This window comes from Branchiostoma floridae, chromosome 2 (genome assembly GCF_000003815.2).
Source record: "Branchiostoma floridae strain S238N-H82 chromosome 2, Bfl_VNyyK, whole genome shotgun sequence".
Taxonomy (NCBI): domain Eukaryota; kingdom Metazoa; phylum Chordata; class Leptocardii; order Amphioxiformes; family Branchiostomatidae; genus Branchiostoma; species Branchiostoma floridae.
The window spans coordinates 15,650,101-15,674,928 of NC_049980.1; the positions used below are offsets into that span (position 1 = coordinate 15,650,101).

Here is a 24,828-nt window from a genome sequence, read left to right on the forward strand (position 1 = left end):
CATGATATGTCATTAGAATTAACACTGTTGGTGATTCTCCTCATTCCTCAGAAAATTGTCCATCACTCATGAATCCAAGTCTATGACTGACTAATGATTGCGTCTGACCCAGGTAAGTGGCATCAATCATGAGAATCAGAAGTACCTGCAGTGCACCACAACTGGCCCAGCTTTAGAGTGGAGGACTTCCCTAGCCCTGACCGTGACTCGCACATCCTGCAGCAGGTGGATGATGTGGGCAGTTGTCCGCGGGACCCCAAACACTGGCCATGACGTCATCCAGTAGTGGGTGACTTCACGACATAAGTTGAACTGAAATGGGTGAGAGACGGGACTTGAACAATTCTACCTTCACAGGTATTATCTGGGACATTGAATTATTGCATGTCTTGAAAACCCTGACACAGTCTAATTCTTCCGACACCCTTATGTTAGGACACATTTCCAAACAATTGCCCAGCCTGGCAGTTTGCCAGAATGAAAAGTATGATATGAAAGACAACAAAACACACAAAACATAAAAAAATTATATAAATCATTGTGTACATTTCTGGATATACATTTTCATCAATTTATTCCCACAAGTAGCCCGGCCGGGCCCCAGTTTGAAAATGTGACCCTGGCATTACTTAGATTTGCAAACCTAAACAAAAAGGCATGTATTCTTGTCAAAATTAGACCAGATAATGTACAATGTACTTAGTATTCCAAAGGGTTGAGTGAAAACAGGGGGTACAGCGGCCCATACCTCCAAGTCCTTTAACTGCAGAGTAGTGATTCTGTATCCCTTCCTCCGGCATGACTTTTTCGTGGTGACTGAGTAGTCCCCAAACATCAGGGTGTTGTGGAGCCCCTCGTCCAGAGGGAAGTACTGGGCACACTTTGGCTGGAACAGATATGAAACATTCACCTTACAAAAGGTTCCTGTAGTGTGCTAGAAGTGTAGCTGACATACACGTGAATTGCTTCCAAATCAGCGTTAACAGACTACAATGTATATATAATGACCTGCAGCAATTCTTAGGCAATCAGTTTGTGTGATGATGATTAATATTCATGTGTTATATATTAGAAGGCAAAGATTTGCTGGATGTTTTTTTTCATAGTGCCACTAATTTCTTTCACTACTTTGACACCCCAGTTCTAAAACTTGTTGCAATGGTACTGTCCTGCAGCTCCACTTAGCATTAGTAGTTGGTACTGCAGTCTGGTTGGACAGATGGTTGATTGCATGCAAATGTGAAACAATTCAATATCACCAAGCAGCAGTTGGCTGTCGAGTTTTGTTTAATTTTGTTACCTTTATTTGTAATTGACAAGCTTCAAATCTTTGCACAATTTGGCCATCAATGTGTTCATTTTACAATTTTTCTCATTTGGTCATGATTTGTGCTAATCATTTCACTACATCTCTATGTTTTACCTTCTTTTCATCTCCCATCTGAAGACACCAGGAATACATGCAGAAGGTAGACAGAGAGAGAACATTGTTGGGTTAGTGATGGAAGAAACTTGTAGCTTGATGTTAGTAAGGTCTCTTAGAAAACTAAGTCTTCTCATTAGGCCATGTTGATTTGATTATATGGATGACATCCTCCGGGAACTCCAAAACTGATGCAAGCGAGCGAATAAAAAAAAAAGTTTGGCCAAAAAAAAAAGCTGCCTTCAGTATGAAATCAAAGTGGCCAGGAAGGTTGAACATAGGACTAAACACACATAGTATGGTATACCAACAGCTAGGTGTACATGATATGGGTGCAAAACATTTTTTTTCTTCCTGGACCAATCCCCCCCCAAAAAAAAACAGACCTGAAAAAAATCAGAGGAACAGGTTTCGCCAATTACAAAATGGACACACTATGTCGGCAGGCATTTGGGGTCTTACCAGGGGCCAAGAAGACAACAAGAACGAAATCAAGTAGAGTTTATAGTCAATTATGGTCTCATTGATGTATTACTCCGCTAGTGGGGACCCTAAAAGAGATCCGAGCCAAAAACTGAACGGCTGTATAGACGCATGTTTTTAGCGGTGAGAAATTCCCTTTTAGCCAGCGGAACTGATATCAAAAGTTAGATTGGTGAAATTTTGTTTCTAACTGAAGAAATAAGCAGGTAAAGTTTGGCAGCCGCGCGCTAGATCGGAGGTACACAGTCGTGGGTTCTGAGTGGTGCGGTTGTACAATAGCAGCGAAAAAGTGCCTTTTGTGGGGATTGACTAATCGTAGTTTGTAATTGCTATAAAAAAAGTTTCTATCTATAGTTTACATTGGCAATTTTTTCCCACGATATAGGGTAAATGTGCTCGACAAAGAATGAAAAATCTGCTGAAATTTCACGTAGCTTCATTATGAACGCGCCCATTTAAACCACGAATTATAACATAGAAGTCTATGGGAAGAAGAAACTCATCAATGAGACCTTAAATAAAAATGAAAAATATTCATAAAAAATCAAGGAATAGCACTGGAGCAAAAATTTGAAAAGGGTTTATAACCGGGCGCCACCCTGCATTTTTTGGCTGCAGATTACGCCGTGTACCTATTTCCGTTACCATGGTAACGGACGGGTCTACATTTCCAAGGGGCGTTACTATTGTTATTTTTCTTGTATCACACTCTACTGGATATAGAAGCCATTTGAAAGAGGAGTAAGGTTCTAAAGCTATCTTTCTTGAGGCAAACTACATCCAAGCTATTTTTTGCAATCGCCGCCTTCTCTCGAACGCCCCTCCAACACCCCCCCCCCCCAAACCCCGGGCTATGCGACACCTATAAAAGGCCAATCAGAAAGGCTCAGTTCGGCTTGCCCGCCTCTGGTATAAGGGAGCTTGAAACGCAGCTAACATTAATTTCTAGTCGTTAAGCTCTGTTTTGACTTTATGAGCTATAGTACCTTCACCCGATCCTCTATAGAACCGTTTATTTTACGTAGAAAGATCCGGATGAATCTCTTCGTGCCTGTCGTGCCGATATCCCTTACACGACTATTCTTTGAGATATATTCCAATTAAACAAAGACAAAGTCACAAAGAGAACACTACTCAGTCAAACTCATACACAGACTGATCTAATGAGTCTTTGCGACACGTCAAAAGCGTCAGTCTCGACGCCTTTGCACTTTGGCCTTTGTCCGCCGCTAGGTGGCGCTTTCATGCCTATCATGATCTCGTACTTAATTACCTCCCAGAGGCTAATTCATTAACGTAAGACACCCAAACTTTCAGAGATGATGAAGAAAACGACATTCTTTCTTTTGATAGATTTTTTTAATAATACATTAAACTTAAGGTCTCATTGATGTATTACTCCGCTAGTGGGGACCCTAAAAGAGATCCGAGCCAAAAACTGAACGGCTGTATAGACGCATGTTTTTAGCGGTGAGAAATTCCCTTTTAGCCAGCGGAACTGATATCAAAAGTTAGATTGGTGAAATTTTGTTTCTAACTGAAGAAATAAGCAGGTAAAGTTTGGCAGCCGCGCGCTAGATCGGAGGTACACAGTCGTGGGTTCTGAGTGGTGCGGTTGTACAATAGCAGCGAAAAAGTGCCTTTTGTGGGGATTGACTAATCGTAGTTTGTAATTGCTATAAAAAAAGTTTCTATGTATAGTTTACATTGGCAATTTTTTCCCACGATATAGGGTAAATGTGCTCGACAAAGAATGAAAAATCTGCTGAAATTTCACGTAGCTTCATTATGAACGCGCCCATTTAAACCACGAATTATAACATAGAAGTCTATGGGAAGAAGAAACTCATCAATGAGACCTTATACCAAGTTTCTACAGTCAAAGGTACAGAGACAGTTAGCCTTTATTACACGGAGATGGGACTTTCAAATGCCAGTGGGAGTCCAATAATCCACCAAACAGATTCCTTTGTAGAAAAATTGACCAATTACCATTGTTTTGAGTATTGCCAGTTTTCAAGTTTCCACATACAATCAGGTCCAGGTCCAGGTCCGGACCTGGAAATGATCCTCTGGACCTGAACGGGACCTATACCTGAATTTTCTGTACTGGTACCTCCCCCTACCAACTAGATTTTTTTCTTTCTGTCCTTTCACATCTTACTCTTTGACTTTAGATTCATTTTGGCATTCTATGGCATTAGTTATCTGTTTTCTGATCCTTTTTTTTCAATCTACAGAATATTTCTGCTCATTTTACAGCTGCTTTGCACAATTTATTGTGTGGTCGAAAATTTTTTTTTTTTTGGAAACGGCCGAAAATTGGTGCGAGCGCGGATGTCATCCATATAATCAAATCAACATGGCCTTATGTAAAAAAAAAGTTACTTTGTCTAGAAACAAGGGGAAAGTAGGACAAGCGATAGTTAGCATTTAAGACCATCCTGCCAGGGCTTCAAGAGAGCACAAGGGCATGATGATTGGTTAAAGGAATGTGTTAAGGAGACATGACAAAGAAACCAGGAATGTCATTGAGGTGGCCACATCAACAATGGCAGTCAGCTGTTATTACAAGCACAACATGATAGATATGATGTCTGCCTTTACAAAAAGATAACATTTTCCCATTTTCTCTCTATACATGTTAAAAATAAGTTCACAGAAACAAGTTCTTTCCACTGTGAAATTATCCAACCCTCTCCTAGACAAGTGATTCCCCCCATAAAATAACCCACAAGCCTTCAAAATGAACGTTTATTGCCATCTTCTAGCATAGCCACCTATATCTCCCACCAACTTATGCGGTGTCTTGACTTTGCATTGAGTAAACTCGTTACGAAAAGTCCATCCCACCGATTCTGTTTAACCAAAGCCAGTTTTATGAAACAAGGCTGGCAAATGTGCCACACTGACCACTTCCTGCTCCTCAAAGTCTGTCAGCATGATGATGGCTGGAGACTGCTGTTCCCACACCATCCGCCAGAAGTCCTCGCAGGTCTGCTCCAGGGGTGCCTGGGTGGCAATGTAGGCCCTGGTCTGGAACTTATAACCCTGAAAAAAGTTTGTACTATAATCAGCACTTTGCTTTCAAATGCATAAATAATGTTACAATATTACAGTCATACAGGCTAATCTATGTATGTTTCCTGTTAATAATTATGTGATAATTTTCATATGTTGTCTGGGCCTCCTTGCAAATAAACTATTGTTGAAGGGGCTAACAAAATGTTTTGAAGACTGAAATATAAATCCTCATAAATCTGATATAGCAACAACTATGTATGAAAAGTAACTTCAGTCCACTTCTACCTGTTTTAGTTTTTCTTTTCTAATCTTGAACACATAGTTCATATCTTTGTTGGTCCCATCCTTTTACAGTTGAACATGTATTCGAAGAAGCCTTAAGTGATAGTTTTTTGAGAGCTTGTGCAACTTACTGTAACAAAGTTGGCATTGATGTAGTCAGAGTGAGGAAAGCCTGGTCTTTTCAGTAAGGGAACTCTGGTCTGAACAACTGCAGAAAAACAACACACATTTATATTAAAGGATCAAAGTTGACCTGCAATTCAAGTAAACACATCCTTCTATAGAACTATATGCTGCAACATTTTCACAAAGCTCTTAAGAAATCCTACAAGAGAGAATGTTGCAAAACACATAATTGAGTCATATTTACTTTAATAGAGTGTGACTGTCTAAGTATCTTGAAATGTTCCCATTGGCGAGTTCATGACACTTCAGATGTGGGTTTTCAATGCATTACTGATGTATCAATGTTCAACACTGTGATTGAACTTAAGACATTACAAAACCTTTTCTCCTTCTACTGTGAAATGAAGTCCTCAACAGAATAGATGACTTAATACATATTACAGTAGTCAACAGAAAAGTACAGAGAGAAACATAGCAGTGTTAACATGATCCAAACTATTATACCACCAGGGCGAGTATGAGATATAATGCACAAAAGAAGTAATCAGATTTATTTGATTTTTCTGGAACTTTGAACTATGTTTCAATTTCTTCTATTCTTGCTGGACTTTGACTGTGCCCACATTTTGGATGCCAAGCTGTGCCTTTGAGGCAATCAATCTGACATTCTTGCTTTTACCATTGGTTTCCCTTGAATGAATTCAGTTTAGAATTACAGTGATTCAAACACTTTTGAATGTTAACCATATAAAACTCTTGTGCCTGAGGTATGTTGCCTTTGAGCGAATAAGAAGTATGACAAAGGTTTCTTTCATCTCAACCCATGCCCATGTAACAGTATTGGCGACTGTCCAGAGAAGGCTAAAACTGAGCTTTTAGGTATTGGACAGCAGCGATTTCTGACTTTAGCTGTGCCATGCCAAGTCTCCTCATTACTTTTGTAACATTGCTTTGAACTTGCTTTAAAAGGCTATTCCAGGCTTAATCATTCTGTTCTTTCTGGGACAAAGGGAAGGAATAACAATAAGTAGATTCTAAATGTTGCAAAGTATTCTAAATGTTTTATCTAGCTTTCAGCTATTTATGCACATGCAAACTTTCACCTTTTGCAATAAGGCCCAGGGGCATAATTTGTGCAGCTTCAGTCCAACAAGTTCTATTAAATGCCTTTTTTTAATATAAAAAATGTTTAAGTCACCCGCAAACACTGTTCTTCCTAAAGACCCTAATTCTAACAATTGCAAAATATATATCACTTGAGTACTTCTGCACACCTACCTGGCAGCACATTCATGTATCTGTTCTTGTCCTCAGTACCTGGAGGGATGTCAGAAGACTTTGGCATCGGCATTGGGAGTGACTGCAGAATAAAGGGTACAAACAGTTCATCACTCCTGTCCAGATATAGCTGTTGGTCCAATTATTCTAGATGGCAACAGTACAAGGTTGATTTCTGAAGCGATCATGTTGTTGAATGTACTCAACCATATCTTTAATGCAAAACATCTTCCATCTTCTCAGGATCATGCTGCTTTCAGATTCTTGTTGCACTTTTAGTTTAATATTGAACAATTTTTGTGCAAATCTTGAAGAGCCTGATAAATTTTATTTTGTATCATGTAGGTATGAAACTCTGCTTTTTTTTTCTTATTGTATCTCACTAGAATATAGTTCCTTGAAGGAAGGAAAGGTGCAGTGTTCCCCAAGATTACAGGTCATCAGAATCATCGCATTAGATTTTACTACAACATCTATCCTCTATGGAAAACGCATATCATTCTTACCTCAAATTCTTCCACAATGGTCCTGATATTGGAGTAGAACTTCACAATGCCGCTCAAACTGAGGAGGTTACAAGGTCCATCCTATAAAAAAATAACATCCCGATTAGGTTGACACAACCATTCAAGGAGACAAAAATATGATCATTGGCAATAAATATCAGCGGAGAAGGCAAATCAGTAATTTTCCTTTTTCATCTAACTAACCAACATATTTGCTCCACAGACTTCCTAAGTTAATCAGGTTTAAATGAGAACAGTTCACAATGTTTGCACTTAAATACCCTGAGTGCAGACCGACCTGGTCATCTGATACTGTATGGGTCAGAGAGTTGTAGTAAGAGAAACAAAAGAAGTCAGTTTGAGGTCTTGTTGCACTGGTATATCTACTCTCTACATGTCCATAGCTTTAATTGATGAATTTGATTCACATCATCAATAAACATTGCTACAAATGCACTAAGTCCAAACTCTGCATGCTTTCTTCTACATATCAGGGCTGCTAACCACCTGAAAAAGTACACTTTCATGTACAGGTTATTCACATAGAACAGAGATGCCAAGCAAAACAGCTACATGCTTAAGTGTCACACTATGACTCATAGCCAAAGACATACCATCCTACAGGGACAACAGGAAAGGGATGGTAAGACCATACAAGAGAGAAGGAAGACCGGTTTAGGCTGCAACCAACAATTGGACTTTTAACTCTGTCAATAAATTCCAGGGGACCTTTAGTCTGTCCAATGTTTAAATGTACACTCAGATTTCACTCACTTTCAAAGAGTCCATTAGCTCATTAGATAGTGAGTTGGAACAAAAAAACTGATTGTAAAATTATCATTATGCTATCTTTAATCAGCTAATAATCAGAACTGAGGACCCTGGTGGTATGTAACCAGATACAATGCACTCTTGGTAACTGAATATTTGGGACTTGCAGACTAATATCCTTACTGTAATACTTGGTCATCATCAAGAACAATCAACAAAAGAATGCTTGGAGAGGACAAAAGTGACAATGCATACTTATGGAGTATTGTGAATTGTCTACATGTATACCAACTTATTAAAAAAAGAAATAACTAATTAATATTCTACAAACATTACCTTTTCAATCATTTTTCAGGTCAGGTCAGGAAAGTTAAGAAAACTTAGTGGGAACAGTCAGGCTTTATCATAAGACAAACATGAGACAAAATGTGCACAAAATGGCTTCCAATGTTGGCAGAATGTAAAAACCAACAAGAGACTGTAGGTCTAGAGTCCCCTCTGAAATGGACTCCATCCTATATTTACCTGTTGATAAGTTATCTCCAGCTGGTTAATGTGTTACATATTACATGATAGTTCAGCTGGTTACATGACAAGTCAGAAATGACTAAGAGTTCTATTATTAGCAAACTGGCACTGCCTTGAAAAAATGGCAATGGAGAGATGATAATGTAGTTGTATTCAATCAAACTGTTTTGGTTGAATGAACATGGAGCATGTACAATTGATGAATGTGGAGAAAACAAATTCAAAGTACTGTATATAAGGCATTCAAAATCATGCCACATATTCTAAGACAGCACAACAAAGAGGATGATAAAACATAATTATACAGCTTTGAAGGGTAAACTGTCAATATCAGCATTAGATGTAGCAATTGGCTCTTACAACTAGCTACAGCACTGTTTACTTCAGTTCAGTATGTGTTGGTTGTGCATGGTCATCATTATGAGAGTAGCATATCAATGATACTAGCGTTTCTTTCTAGAGCTAAGAAATGCAAGGTTATATTGTGGCTACTGGGCTATAGCCGGACAACCTCGATTTGTGTTACCTTGATTTTATACTGTAGAAGTATGATTTAAAAGAAAACAACACACATAATGTAATAACATTTCCTCATGTATGAATTTGGTTGAGCTGTCAGATTTTCGGTTGCTCAGCAGTCTCTCAGTAGTCACAGCCTCTTTTCTTCCTTCTGGTACTGAATATGCACTATTAGGCAGTATGGAAGTCCCTGTACGGGAGCCCTAAACTAACAAGGCTAATACTCAGGCTTTCACCAAGAAACAAGAATCAAAGGAATACACAGCTAACATGATAAAACACCCCCTACACCATTAAGTATGGGAGCTCCCATAGCCTAATGAGAATGGCACCCTACCAAACATCTAGCCTGCTCTCCACCTTACTCACCCTCTCCAAAGCCTCATTCACGAATGCCAGCTCTGACTTGGATGGTTCTGAGGACAGTGTACTGGACTTCTCCGGAGAACAGTACTCCAGAGGGAAGGAGTCAGTTGTGTCCAGGCCTTGAGTAGACTTGTTGCCATAGTACTGCCTCTTGAAGGCAATGTTCTGCTGTTTTCTGATGACCTATGTAAGGAAGAGTAAGCAAGATATAGCTGTGGGGGGAAAAATGACCCATTTGTTTCTGATAAGAATCAAGACAGTCTGGGTGCCATCCTAGTTAGCACTTTGCAGCCGCTCCCCTACTGTCAAAATTGTTGGTTAGCAGGGAGTACAGGAGTTGTGGAAAGCTAATTTAAGATGGCATGGGGCTGATTCAATAATGATTCGAAAAAAGTCTAACACATACATTTATGCATCAACAATATGTATCAACAATGATTAACAAGATCATGTGTTATTGTTATCCTTCTTAATCAATTTTTATCAAGTCAACAAATCTGCACATACATGCATAACTTGGAACCTATCAGAGAGGCACCTTCATTTGTCAGCAGTATTGAATGGAGGCAGAATGGAGGCCAACTACCAACATGTAGGCCAGCTCCCTGGTCTTATAAAATGAGCCATCAACTGATGCCAGATGCCATGTCACATGGAAGGACAGTAAACAGGAAATTGCAATCTACTTTTCTACAAATTCAGTATATTCCTGCCAAGAATATACATATTTCTCTGTACCCAAACTGCTCCCAAGTGGAACATTGAGTGCAGTAAGAAGCACTGTCTCAGAACATACGTCAACATACTTACATGGGACACAGGGTGATCAGCATAGCTGGTGAATTATTTATACTTCTATGAACAATCAGTGGCAAATTCAACTGTCAACAATAACTAGACACCTTTTAACCCTTGACCAGCATGGTACCTCAGTTGCAACAATGTTGTCTTGCAGATACAGTAGAATATATCACTGTATCTGTTGGATGTTTGGTCAACATTCCATTTAATTTCATCCATTGCATTTGATTTATGTTAACAGTGTTGCAACCGACAAAAGGGATATCATCATTATAGTTATATACGCAAACGCCATGAAACATTTTGTGGAAGTGCTGATGCATTCTGTAGGTAAGTGTAAACCTTTACCTGTATGGCTATGAAGAGCACGAGGCTGATACAGAAGATGACTGCAATGGTAACAGCAGCTGTCACACCTATGGACATGGAGCCCTGTGTCCCCTCCCTGCCAGCTACATCTGTTTCAGGTGGACCCAGGTACACCTTTTGGACCTGGGGGGCAGGTGGAAAGGTTGTGATCAACCAATAAATATAAACATGAAATTTGTACAATCTAATATGGACTGGGAAGTAGGTCAGTAGATATTTTACTACAAAGGTAAAGCTGCTATAACAATGCCTGATTATCAAATGTCAGTAGCTTCAGTACTAACAGGGAGCCCCTTTTGAGCTGTCTACCTGCAAGATACCAAGATTGGTGCTCAGGTGAGGTATACATTTGCAATAGTGCTATCTTAATTTCTACGGTTGATTTTTGTAATTTGTTTGTCTACATTTTGGTGTAACTATTACTGATACCCAGATTTAAGATACATGTACAGTCAAACCTGTCTATAGCAGCCACTCAAGGGACTGGAGAAATATGGCCACTATAGACAGGTGGCCACTGTAGAGAAAATGTTGATCAATTGACCATGAGCAAGCTACACATGATTTCAGTTCCCAGTAATCCTTCTCACCAAGTAACATTGTCTCGATCGGTAAATTCACCGACAAAGACTTGCACTTTAATGCTCAAGGCATGCATACCTTCTGCTACCGCCAAAATGACCCCGTCAGGAACTCCAAATCCTCGCAAACTACAATTTCAAACTCGGTGCAGGGTGACATAAGGCTTTAGTATGGTTGCAATAGGCAGTGTTTTTGTATCAACGGGACCGGAAATCGTGTGGCCGTGGCCGCGTTGGACAGGTGGCCGCTAAGCCTATTTCTTAATTATTACGAATCCAGGGGACCGACAAAAAGTGGCCACTATGGCCAGGCGGCTGCTATGCAAAGGTGGCCGCTAATACAGGTTTGACTGTATATAGATATCAAGAAGTGCATCTGGTGCACAAGAGGAATACTGTCATCAGTGAACTATTCAGAAACAATAAACAATGTGCAGGTACTTGTCTTACCTTCCCAATAAAAATGCCTCCAAGGACATCACGATCCTTGCTCAACAGGAAATAGATGTCCTCTGTCATTTTAGGATCCGTCCCATCCCTCCCAGTTATGAAGAAAGAAACTGTAATAGAGCTTTCCCTGGTTTTCCTGGACCGAATGGGCAGACATATTCTGGTGATGTTGATTAACACAACGTCTGAGTAAGTCACATCATTAACTGTCTTCCCTCTTAACACAGATATCACAGCATTTTTGAACTCCTTCTGAGCTTTACAAAACTGAGGCCATGACATCTTCATCTCGATCATAATGTAGGAATCAGGATCTGGAATCTGTGTGATACTTCTGGAGGTAGGATGTCTGGACGTCACAGCTGAGGTGCTTACTGTGGTGCTTGGTGCCATGGTGGTGGGGGGACGTATTGTTGAGGTTTCAACTGTTGAAGGTGGCATGGAAGAAGGTTTCACTGTGGCAAGAGGAGTTACAGGTTTGGTTTGTCTGGTGGTTGAACTTTGTGTTGTGATATGAGAAACAGTAGTCACTAACATAGTGCTTGACATGGGTATTGTATTGGGAGGGGAGCTTCTTTCAGCTTCTACAGTAGGTGCCAATGTGGTAACGGAAGACGTAATGACACTTGACAAAGATGGCCTTGAAGTTAACTTCTCTGTTGGCTTCTCTGGCTTCACAGTGGGAACAAGTGAAATCTGAGGCAGTGTTGGCACCCAAGCAGAAGTCTTAGATGAGCTTGGTGCCACTTGCACTGTTGGAGATTGATAACTTGGCTCTGTAACAGGTCTCACAGTGGGGGTTCTGTCACTTGATTGCACAGGTAGGTAGGCTGTTGATGGAGGTTCCTCTGTGCTTGTTTGTTGATAAGTGGTATATCTTGCTGTGGATGTGGTCTGCACCTGTTGGAAACTAGTTGTTGTCCGCACATCATCCACATGGCTCTCGGTGGGTTCAGGTTCTGTGGGTCTTATCAAAGGAGGTTCTTCAGTTTCTGCCCCAATATTAGGGTGTTGTGTCCTTGGCAGCTCAGTGCCTGGCACAAGGATAGGTCTTTCAGTGACTTGGGGGATTAGAGGCCTCTCCGTTTCCACACGTTCTGTAGGAGGCTGCGATGGTTCTCTAGGAGGACCTGTAGGCTCTCCAGGTTCCTCTCCAGGTTCAGTGGGAGGGCGGACAGTTGGCTCCCTCCCAGACTCCTCTGTAGGTACTGGCACAGTCCTGGCACGTGTCACATGACCAGGTTCATTCCCATCCACCCCCTCCACCACTCCCTCCCCTGGGTTGTTGCTGCCCTGCCCCTGTTGGGAGCTGGAACTGGCAGGTAACTGCGGCCCCTGTGTCGGTGACCCCCCTCCAGGGTTAATGTTCACAGGTCGTCCTCCATCTGTTAGTGGATCACCTTCCTCTCCGGTCCTGGTTTTTGACTTCTGTCTTGGAGCAGGGTTCAAGGACAAGCGGCTGTGCCCTCTGCCCACAGCAAACAGGGGAGACTGTACAGCAGCCCAGGTACCCAACAGGTCATGTGCCCCTGAAACATGAATCATACCACAGTCAATAACAGTTTATTTCTCTGTCTAAAACCATTTCAAGGTTGGCGACAGAAATGTTCCATGCACATGCCTTTCTTCACGTTAATCTGGGGTAAGAGCCAAGTAGTTGCTGGTATCAGGACCATTCAAGACATGAAATCAAAGTTAAATTTAATTTATCACTATAAACTTCACTTGTAAGCAATTATGTTAATCCTTAATAATCTTGAAGACAGTTGAAGCAGACAACATTTTTATACAGGGATAGTCTTAATTGCCCAAGGAGACCACTCAGGTGACCAAGCAAATCTGGCCTATGTGGACAGTTGGTCACAATAGACAGGATTCTTAATGCTTAGATATACCTAGGAGTCTCTAAAAGTGGTCACATTGGTCAGGTGGTCCTTATGTAGAAGTGGTCACTTGTACAGGACTGACTGGAATAAATGTAAAAGTAATATCTGACAAAATCAAAGTCCCTGAAGCGAGGCATTATGATAAACAAGACCTAACAACAAACTGGACAGACAAGCCTCAAATCTTGACCCTATTCAGTCAAATATATCAACTTTACGTGGCCATATGGATTCCCTTTGATGATAAGAGAAAACTCTGATGGAAGTGGGTTAATCCTCAAAACAGGTCCTCAAGAACTCCTGCACTTCACTAGAAAATAACTATTTTCAGATTTGTCATGATGAAAACCTGACTCAAACTACTTTATATTTCTCTGGCCTTTCTAAACATTTCCAATGACTAACATCTGAGCAGAATATATTTCTATAAAAAAGGTGAAATATTAGACAGAATCATCAGCTGGTTTGAGTTGCACAGGAATCTATGAACCAAATGCTGCTGTTGGCAGCCTGCAAAATGACCTCAGTTGGAGATCCAAGCCTCAATCAGTGTACTATTACTGAATGAACGACAAACTGACTGTTGTTTGCCTTTATGCAGAACACTGTTGTGGAGAAGCAATCACCGTCTGTGACAAAACCACCTGGATATGATTCTGAAAGTTGTGACTAATCAAGTTTTCCACTAGTCATCATGAGTGCTCTGTCATCAGTTTCGTCCTCCTATTTACCTGCATGTATGCAGGTATGGTTTTCAGGGGCGTGGGAACTTTTGGAAGCTGGGGCTTTAGGGCGCTGTATCTCGAGAACGAATGGTGCGAGCACGACGATTTTTGGTACGTGGGTTGGGGGTGGTAGCCTGACACTCAGGTTTGATTTTTGGCCTCCTGGTGCTTGAACTTGACATTGAAGGTGGCATTTTTTGTGTTTTGGGGGCACTTTTGGCACTGTGTGTCCGGAACGATACGCGCGATTGCAACGATTTTTGGTGCATGGGTGGGGGGTTGTTGCCTGTTGCCTAGGATAGACTTTGGGCCTTGTCGCGTTTGAACTTGACACGGCAGGTCAAATTTTGTGTCCGGGAGGGGTATTTCCGGAGTTATATCTTCCGAACGGATGGTGCGGGCGCAATGATATTTGGCACATGTGTTGGCGGTGGCTGAATAATTCTCAATTTTGATTTTGGTGCCCTTGGTGCTTGAACTTGACATTCCAGGTTACCTTTTGTGCGGGCACGGTGCGTGCGCTGTATCTCCGGAACGCAAGGTGCCACCGTGTTGCTATTTGTTATGTGGATTGTTGCTGGTGTCCTGGTGGTCAGGTTTGATTTTGGGCCTCCTAGTGCTTGAACTTGATACTGTAGGTTGACCCTGTTTTTGTGTGGTTGGGGCATCCCCCAATATCTGCTTGGTTGTAAAAACAGGTTACGGTTGGGTTTGGGTTGATTGATAGGTCTTTAAGCTTACGTAGAAGTGTTTTTGCACTGGCTTCTGCCACCTTCAATGTATCAGGTTACTTTGTATCAATAGTGTTTCCAGCCAGATGATGTACTAGTTCAGTTCAGTTTGTACTAGTATCTGTTGCTGTTAGGTACAATTTGAGTTTGCTTCTTAGTCTTTGTGGTTTTTTGAAAGCTGTGTAGTACTGAGTTTAAAGTTCTGGTACAAGTTCCTTTACCCTGTTTGGCAATCAGAAGAAGATACAACTTTCTAAAGTGGAGGAGAAATGTATAGAGCTTGCGTGTAAGAGAAAGGTATGTATATTATCTTTCTGTGTTTCTTGTTGTTTCTTTGGGGATGCCATTTCCATATTGTATGCAGGCAATTTGTAGTTTGGGGCTAGTCATGTTCGCTTGATTTTTGGGCCTGCTTAATCTATAGTACATACAGGGTCAAGTGGTAGAAGCTTTGTTCTGTTTTAAATTTGGTATCGTTTGTTGCATATTGTCACTGCAAAAATATGATGAAATTGTTTTCCCCCTCTAAGCAACTGCTCATTGATTTTGGGGGTTATTTGCTGGGTGTTTACTCTGACTACAACAGCTTTCTGAACTTTTTAAAGTTGCCAGCAGCTTGCCATCTACGAATGAAAATGACAAGGACATTTTGAATAGTAAATTTTGCTGTTAAATTTGGCTTAGGTACTTCAAGAAATTTAGGTTTAAGTTGGATGGATTGAATAAAAATATCATACCACCCTGGGGACTAACTGTTGCTGCTGGATGGGGGCTACCACTATTCATGTTGTCTATGGAACTACTGTAAAAACTTAATTGGTCAAATTATGCAAATAACCTTCCAGTGTCAAGTGTTATAGCACTCCAGAAATAAATCTTTACTGAATATCATTGCCACACTAAGGAGATTTAGCAGCTGCATTAGGTCAGTACATTGAAATAGGAAGATATCAGTACTGAATATATCATATGTGACAGAATAACTACAAGGGCCATCTGAGACAAAAAAAAGTAGGAAAAGTCGTCTCAACAACTTCAAGGTACTGTGGTTGGTTACATGCTTAAGAAATCCAAAATAAGTAATGTTCATCCATGCCCAAACTTACACATTCCGAAAATAGAATTTCAGACTTTTGCATGGTGCACAACCAACACGGTAAAAATCTCACTTTTCCAACCACGCAACCATGGACAAAAAGGAAAAAAAATACACAATAGGTCTACAGACACCCATACATTTCATGCAGGCCTGAGGTCTATGAACTCTTGTTCATTTGGAATTCATAATACCCATGCATGATACACTTGTGAAAATCTAAATTGACTACTAAATGAACCAAGGCATGATTCGGAAAGGTGCAACTAATCAAATTTTGTTGTTTGTTAACCCCCTGTAAATTGCCTTTGGCACAACACACCAGTTTTGTATAGCTGCGCAGGATTGGGTTTGATTCACTCATACTGATGACCCTTAGTCTTTTGATAAGTGTGTGGAGTTATTCAAAACATGTTTGAGGTGTTGGTTCTCCTCAAAACACAGCCATTCATCCTTTATCTAAAAGGATAATTCTAACTGGAAACATTTTCAGCTGAGTCAAGTGAAGAGATAGATTTAACATGTAACTCATCCTACTCCCAATGTCCACATAAGCACTGTCAATAATTCGGAATCCAAGCAAGTTATCCCATGTCAACAACCCTCCCACTAGGAAAACAACCACACAGCACTTTCATGGGCAGCCAATCACTAAACAATCTGTAGGGGGCGGATCAAGGCCAGTCACAAAGTCCATTAAACTACATCTTACACAGGAAATGAACCATAAAATGGATCAAGAAACACAATCAGCAACTTTACACAGCAGTGACATGTTGTTGAACACCAGACCTTCTCTGTTCATGAGTGGAATGAAAATCAAAGACTACCAACACAATCGAAGCAACAAATATGGCAGCCAAATGATAGTCTCCAAGCAGACCCATCGGTGCCTTAGAGATAATATATTAAAGCTGGCAAAGGAATATAGCCGGCCAAAGGGAGATAGCCGGCTAAGGGAGTCAAACGGGCACTACCTCCCTGGCCAGCTTTGATACTATCTCTAAGGCACAGTTGGGTCTGCTTGGAGACTAGCCAAATGAAGTTTGCTAACTACTGTTGATGGCTATCAATGAATACAGACACAGTGGGGTGTCAGCACTTTCACTGCTCTGCCTCTGATTAAAGCCTGCACTATTAAATTGTCAAATAAATCTACCTAACAGTAACTATTAGAGCTCAGTCTGTCCCAAAACATGTTGACGTTCACCATGTTTCTATACAAATGTACATAGTTGAACCAGAAATACTTGGCGTCTTATAATAAAGTGACAATTAACCAAGATTGGCAAAGAACCAAAATTGATTCATAGCACAAAACCATGGATTTTCAACGAGCAAAATCAAAATCAGACTTACCCTGGTTATCATAGTACAACGCTAGCTGGCTAAGGGAATTATGCCGCCTACGCAGTACTGCGCAGCGGCGTAACTCCCCCGGTCAGCTAATTTGATTTACGGAGCATGTTTCTAGGGGCTCGGGAAAGAACCGTAGCAGTGAGCGCTGTTCTCTGGTGACCAGGGTAAATTAGACTGTACTTAGTTACTATTAAAGTTTTGGCATGTAAACAGTACAGCCTGCTATAAGACACCTCTAGAATCACATCACAATGTCAGTAAGAATTGACAAATCTTCTCTTACCTATTGTCACGGTTATCAAGAACACAGCAGCTCTCTGAGAAAACATCATCTACTTCTTAGGGATCTGCAGTCTTCAACGCCATCTTGCTGAGAAAATGCTGAGAAAAGAAAAATAACGATCAAAATGTTAAACACAGTCAGGCATCAACTGTTACCTGTTGACTAGATGCAATATTGTTATGCATTGGACCAGCCAAGTAACTGCAGAGCTCAACTGCACTTGAGCCAGCCAACTCAAGTTGCCAGTGCCACCAAAGTGGACAGACCCGATGAGATGACATCGAAAAAGGCTTCCAACCAGCCAAACAACTGAGCTGCCAACTTTACCTACCACCAATTAAGGTAGAACAGATGGAATGGGGGAAATGGGGAGATATACCTGGTGACACCCAGATTTTTCTGACAAAAACTTCAAAACTGGGTAATTAACACTAAATTATGTGTTTGTCTGTTAAAAAAAAAACATCTGTACTAATATCAATGAGCAGAATCAATGATTTTCAACTGATGATCAATAGTGAGAAGTCCTCAAACTTTGCAACAATTGTTCCAGCTGTCCTACATCACATACACTATGCATCTTGAGATGTTTGTCATGATTCTCCTTTGTAAACTCAATGTGCCATGCACATAACCATAATACCTTTCCATTGTATTATTCTTTTCTTTTACTTCTTTTTAAAACTTTCAGTCTTGACATGTAACAGAAGACATGTTGAAAAGCTGGGCAGTTTTCTTCATGTACAAAGAAACCTAAAAGAAAAGTAACAGTGAGAGAAAGGCAGGGAGGATCCCAACATTCAGTGTCAGTGAAAGGTTTAAGGCATTAGTGGAAAAGACAGCAAAGATCAATCTCTGATAATCTCCATTCACATAACCTTGATTATTTCATACCCCACCTAAGATAGTATGAAGGTGTGCTATCTGGCATATTAGATACACCATGTTAATGTTTAGCTCCAGGCCATGATTAGCTGCTAACACACCATGAGATTTAACAGAACTGTATGCCCCAGTCTACCAAATTAAGAATGTATCACTTATGCCAGGCATGCACACCGGGAATTTCTGACATTCAGGTATGGCAACCTTCCCACAATCATTAGTTACATACAAATGTAACACAATGCCTACACATAGCAGTTAAGGGCTGATGAGTAACAAAAGGACTTCAGTTCAAGATTTATAAAAATCAGAAAAGACTCTGAAATTTGTGACAACTTGATAAGGATGTGTAAATTAGGCCAGTTTCAAACCTAACCTTTATGTCAATATGTGACACTGTTTTAATGTCAGATCCGGCATAGGATAAATCCAGGACAGAGGAATAGGATCACAACTACAACTTGTACAAGCTTACAAAATGACAAATGTTCTCTGATCATTTACAAATGTACATAAAGCTTCCTTTGATACATAAATTCTTGATCAGTTTATCTACTGGCCTTATGAGGCATTATCATTTATCAATTTCCCAGTCAGGACATCAAAGTGCTTTCAACTGAGTGATGAAAGCTGATCACAGCAATACCCCTACTTTCTCAGTTACTGTTCCCATGTGACATTCTGATCTAAACAAGACTGGCTGGCCTCATCAGGTCTGCTTGGCCCCTGCTACAATCCAAACACAAACACATGGAAATTGGCAAAGTGAACAGCTAGTGCAAACTGAACCAAAGAAGCATTGTTTGCAACTTTTACATACATTTCTAGTAATCTGCAATTTGAACTTGAATGTATACACAGAAATGATGAAAAACAACGTTTAGTTTTTTCTGTTCAAGAACGGTATAAACTACAAACTACAATGTATTCAGGTATTAATAAATCATTATGACAAACAAGCTAGTTGATATTCATTGCATAACTTATTTGGTAGAAGTTAAAACTAGATAGTTCTTTATTTTACAAAGGCTTTGTGTATTTTGTTTATTTTGTAATTGTCATACCTTTCCACACTGCATTCAAATTAAGGGTCACACAAATCTTATTTTGGCATTTGTACGGTGGAAAGGGGCCTTCGATCTACCCTAGGCTCTAACCCAATATCAATTGAAACCATCTCTACCAATCTCCTCCATATCTTGATCCCTGTTCCCTTTCACTCCTAGCTACTGAACTTGAGTCCTGTTGGAAGATAAGCACCATCCTGCCTGGTTCTGTAGTATGCCCCAGGGTACAGCTAGCAGGCTACAGGCACCAGGGGCAGGCCTGTGATTCATCACATCCTACTGGTGTACAATTTCATAACACTGGGGCACAAATCCAGCTCAGACTGCAGGCCACTCTTCCCTCTGTCAGTTCAGGGCAGGGTAGGCATCTCTAGTCTCTACCCACTCAAACATACCAATAAACAAAAAGGGACAAGGCACAGCTTGGCATAGTTTCAGCATGCTCTTCATTCTACGATGGAGATATAACACTGGTTGCTGTAGATTTGGAAAGGCAATGGGAATTTGGAAAATTTGGTAATAACTGATAATGGTTTTGATATATGGCAACTCAACAGGCATACATCCCTTGTGGTATGTTGATACCTTTTACAACTTTCATAAATATTGAGACATTCAATATTTGAATCAATCCCCAGTAACAATACATGTCAACATTATAATGTTACGACGTACATCAAAATGGAATACCAAAAACCATTACATTTCATCACTTTCAAAAGAACTAATGGGATCGGATGATAAGTTCTGTGTTATATGAGGAACTACATTTACCTGCACATGACCTTGGACCCTCCATCATGTCACAGTAACCATACCAGGGCTCTAGCTGGCTGGAATTATTTTTCCATAATTCCCAAGTTTCATCAACTCAACAGAGAAGACAACAGAGTGATGCTACAAACTACTACAGAATCATACTTAAGTCGTCCAACCCCTTTATATATGAAAATGTTGGACAATTCATCTTCTACTGCATACGGAAAAGAAGTCAAACCCATCAATCAGCTTAAGTAGAAATTGATTTAGTTTAGACGTTATTCCCTTTTTAGTTATCTATGATTATCATTTCCCTTCTTTGTTAAGTACAGTCAAACCTGCTCAAGACGACCACCCGGGAGACAGGGAAAAAGAGGTCGATTTGGACAGGTGGTCGCTGAGAAGAGTATCGACTCAAAACAAACCTGATGCAAAGTATAAATGGTTTCCGTTGTGTTTTTTTTATTAATGGCAAATAGCAAGCGCACTGCACGCACGCAAAGTAGCGAGGTCTTTAATGTCAAATACAACACGCACACTGTAAATTGTAAATTTAACCCCAAGCTTTTATCGAGCTTTTATACGATACAGTGTTTTAAAGCTCAAGTATTTGTACACTAACATTTTAGACAGTAAGGGAACTTTGATGCTGTCAGTTACCATTCAAGCCTTTATGCGTTGATATGTTCTTTTTTTTTTATCTGAAATAACTACGGTGCACCTTTCGAATTCGATGCCAGGTACGTCCCAATAGCGTACTTACCCACGGGTGAATGTACAGTACAGTTGGACAAAAGCACTCACACGTACAGATCTTTCTTAAAAAGGTATGAGCTGCACAGATCTTTCTTTAAAAAAGTTTGAGGCTATATACGTTTCAGCATTCATTCACTTAATGATATAGATTTAAAAAGAAAACTTCTGTAACAACTAAATTTGGATTTTCTTACAGCGATTTCAGCACAAAATCGCGCTAGTTATCATAAAAAAAATCGATGAAAACCTCAATTTTGAAAATGATGCGGTCGTTATGGGTCCCAATTTGGGCCGGTCGCGTTGACCAGGTGGTCATTTAGAAAAGGTCGCTTTATGCTTACGTCAATGGAAAAAAAATCGGGACCGAGAAAAAGCGGTCGAAATGGCCAGGTGGTCGCTGAGAAGAGGTGGTCGCTCGGGCAGGTTTGACTGTATGTTTATGTATACCACTACTACCTTACCATGTATGCAATTAGCCCTCGGGCATGAATTTGCAATAAAGATTTATTTATTATTTTTCATATCAGTTATATCATTCAAATTTGCATACACTTTTATCTATCGATTTTTCCCCATCAAGGTGGATGGAATGGTCTAAAAGTTTTTCTGTCATACACAGCAACATTCTCTCAAATGATCCATACTATCAGCGCCAATATGATTGTTTTTTTAACAATATGCTGTTTACAAATGTAACCACATTTCCTAAGGTTCTTGTGCAATTGTTATAGCCTGGGCGGCGAGTGTACCAACACCAACATTTCCCTTTCAACATAGTATCACACATTAGCTCAGCATTTTAATATCATCCAAACAAACACTTCAGCAGGGAGACCCAGTAACTCACTCCTCCCATGGGGCCATGATCCTGTGATAGATCTACTGGGATAAATGATGTTAATTTCAATATTTCTGGAAAAAGAGCTTTTCAGGGGTATTGAAATCAACCAGACATTCCTGCTTGCTCAGTTCCTTTGAAAGTCAAAGCCCCTTTTTGAGCATCATTGGTTTCTGAGGATGCAGATTCCTATATAAGTGTGACTAACCTTTACATACTTTAGATCCCGATCATACCAGGATTCTTAGATCTGGATTCAGCCTTGACAAGGGATCTATGGATTCAGTGGATCAGCATTAACCCCTTGGAGCTGGATTCGGACCGTTCATATGAGAATCTTTAATTTAAAATGGGAGCAATCCCAACTCCTGGGTGAATCCTACCTTGCAAGTCCTGGTAATGGTATGATCACGGTTTTATTCTGAATAATTATTCTACATGAGAAAGTTCTGCATCAGCAGCAGCAGCTATATGGTAACCAATGGATAATGAACATATGATCATATACACTTGTGGAACCTCTGAGCTTTATCCTGACAGGGGTTGACACCCCATTCCACAAGCCATATGGAACAGTCTGCTTCTCATATGCCATCAAAGACTTTCCCGCCAAAAGTATGTACACCCAAACATGGAGTAGTCACCAGTTTGGCACTAATCCCCTTTCCACTACACACCATACACAAACACATACAAATATTGCAGTTGCAAGTACGTAATCAATTTTACAAGAAACAAACAAACACACTGGCAAGATGTTGGTTTGCGGTTAGAGGGTCTTTCATTGCTAAAAACGTCTGCATGACTTGACATATTCAACCTCAGTTCTGGGGAATTATTCAGCCAATGCATGGTTCCTATCAGTAAGCGCTTAACAGATTATGGTTGAGTATTATCTTTCGTATTCAACTATTTCCTTGCCTTAGACTTTACGGTCACAGCACATTATTATACTGTCATAGATAGTGTAGAACATCAGCATGAATCATGCACACAGACAAATTGGAGCAAACAATTGGATTTAAAATTGTTTGGCTGTTTTCTTTGTTTATTTTCATTTATCCAGGGGTACTTTTCGCCTGGCTGGCGATTTTGAAATAAAGATCCCTGGGGGAAAACCCAGTACATACATGCAACATAACAGTTATCGATAACGATATCAAATAAATAAAATGGTAATATAGCAAAAATCAGCAAATATCAACGCAAGTTAACTTACTAATGACAAAATAAGGCAAATAAATTGCACAACGTTAATCCTAAAATTCAATTCTGTTGTTGAAAGTTACAAAAAACTTTGTACACACATAAATTCTACAATGATGATGAAATTTGAACAGTATGGCATTGGATGTGTTGTGAATTTGTGAAACATTCACATGTTTAGAAGTAGCCTTTTTAGATGTGGGTCTTTTTACAACTACAGTATTTTTTTCCATTTATGCTGCAGTTACTTCCAAAAATTATCATATAACTACACAATAAATAATCTGTCGATTTCACTTGTGTCTGTTGAATGATTGTGATCATGAATTGATGATAGGTGCTAATTTATTAGAAATGGTTACTCTCCAAGCAGAGGTTAGGCTTTTTCAATGTTTTTTTTAGGCATTTTTATTTTTTATCAGGCTTACAATTTTGTATTTTATCTTGCTGTTTGATACAAATTAGAAAGCCCGATAAAAACGACTAAAAAGACGTTGAAAAAACAGCTGGAGCCTAACCTCTGCTTGGAGAGTAAGAAATGGCAACAAACAGATCTTCTGGTGGCAAAAATCGTCAAGACAGCATGCATCAGCCAAGACCATGTGCCACCATTTAAAGGCCCAGTGCTCAGTGAACCAATAGCTTGCGCAACATTGCGATTTTGCCTTTGTACATCTACTCGGAGATGAGCGACAAAATCCCATTCATGTTCAGTTGCAACAACTTCGCACACAGATGGTAAACTACTTCTGAGCCGGTCCCCACATGCTGCCCCAGAGATGGACTCCCCGCAACGTGAGCTGCCATGACAGTTGTGAGATCTTCCCTGAATCACAAACACTATCTTTGCAGATTCTACACTACAGGCGCAGACACAAACCATGCATACTGTGCCTCCCGGTCACTGGGAACAACCAATAATCATTTTTCGGATAATTCCAAGAAACGCTTTCAGCGCCTTTTGTGAGGAACAACAAGGCGTACAGTAACATGCCCACACACAAGTAATCAGCTCAAGGAGAGCATGACAACCCTGTAGAGCCGGACAAAGTGCCCAGGATGGAAGTTCTAACGCGAATCTAGGATTATATTGTGTAAAACGTGTCTAGAATTTGAATTAGAGACCATGAATAAAAAGCCCTTGGGCCTGAATATTATGTTGTCATCCGTGAGTTTTATGTCAACACTACGCCCCCAAACTGCATCCGCTAGATTTTCAGTGTCGCCTGAAATTCCTCCACACACAACGAAGCATTTGAAATTTTCCATCATTTCCGTCAACGGTAAGAATATGCTGGCGTAATGATAATCTATAAGGGATGTGATGTAAGATCATCCACTATAACTAGGAGACTTAAGTTTGTCACGAATATACAAACCCAGAAGTCAAACATTTGCTTACCAACTACGTTTGTGTGGAGCCGGTGCGAGGTCCATTCCGATTCAAACAAAAAACGATGAGCGACCTTGTCCTCGTCTTTCACACAGCACGTTTCTCTGGGACGTCCTTGCCTCTTCGTCCAGAATACGAACCTCGAAATAACTTAAGATATTCCCCAGTTGGGTGGAATATTTGGTAAATTGTGTTTGAATCGGCCACGTCCCAAAACTTTCCAGTGTGTACTCGCGGCTGGCAACAGTTTGCTTTGCGGCGCGCTGGCGGGAGTTGGCGGACAAAGGTCAACTGGCATCACGTGAGAGGGAGGAAATAAGTTATCCTCCATCGTCCT

At 40.3% G+C, this 24,828-nt stretch overlaps 1 protein-coding gene across 1 annotated transcript in view; it reads right to left on the reverse strand.

Annotated features, from left to right (window-relative positions):
- The window catches only part of LOC118409825, a gene marked incomplete at its 3' end in the record, with an annotated part of 26,167 nt that extends 1,382 nt beyond the window's left edge, over positions 1-24,785 (reverse strand). The window contains 11 exon segments of the mRNA XM_035811171.1: positions 749-886; positions 1,424-1,441; positions 4,820-4,957; positions 5,344-5,420; positions 6,617-6,698; positions 7,123-7,203; positions 9,310-9,489; positions 10,456-10,599; positions 11,508-13,036; positions 17,588-17,685; positions 24,501-24,785. Coding sequence (XP_035667064.1) covers positions 749-886; positions 1,424-1,441; positions 4,820-4,957; positions 5,344-5,420; positions 6,617-6,698; positions 7,123-7,203; positions 9,310-9,489; positions 10,456-10,599; positions 11,508-13,036; positions 17,588-17,636 — 2,436 coding nt within the window.
- Between the last annotated feature and the right edge of the window lie 43 nt (positions 24,786-24,828).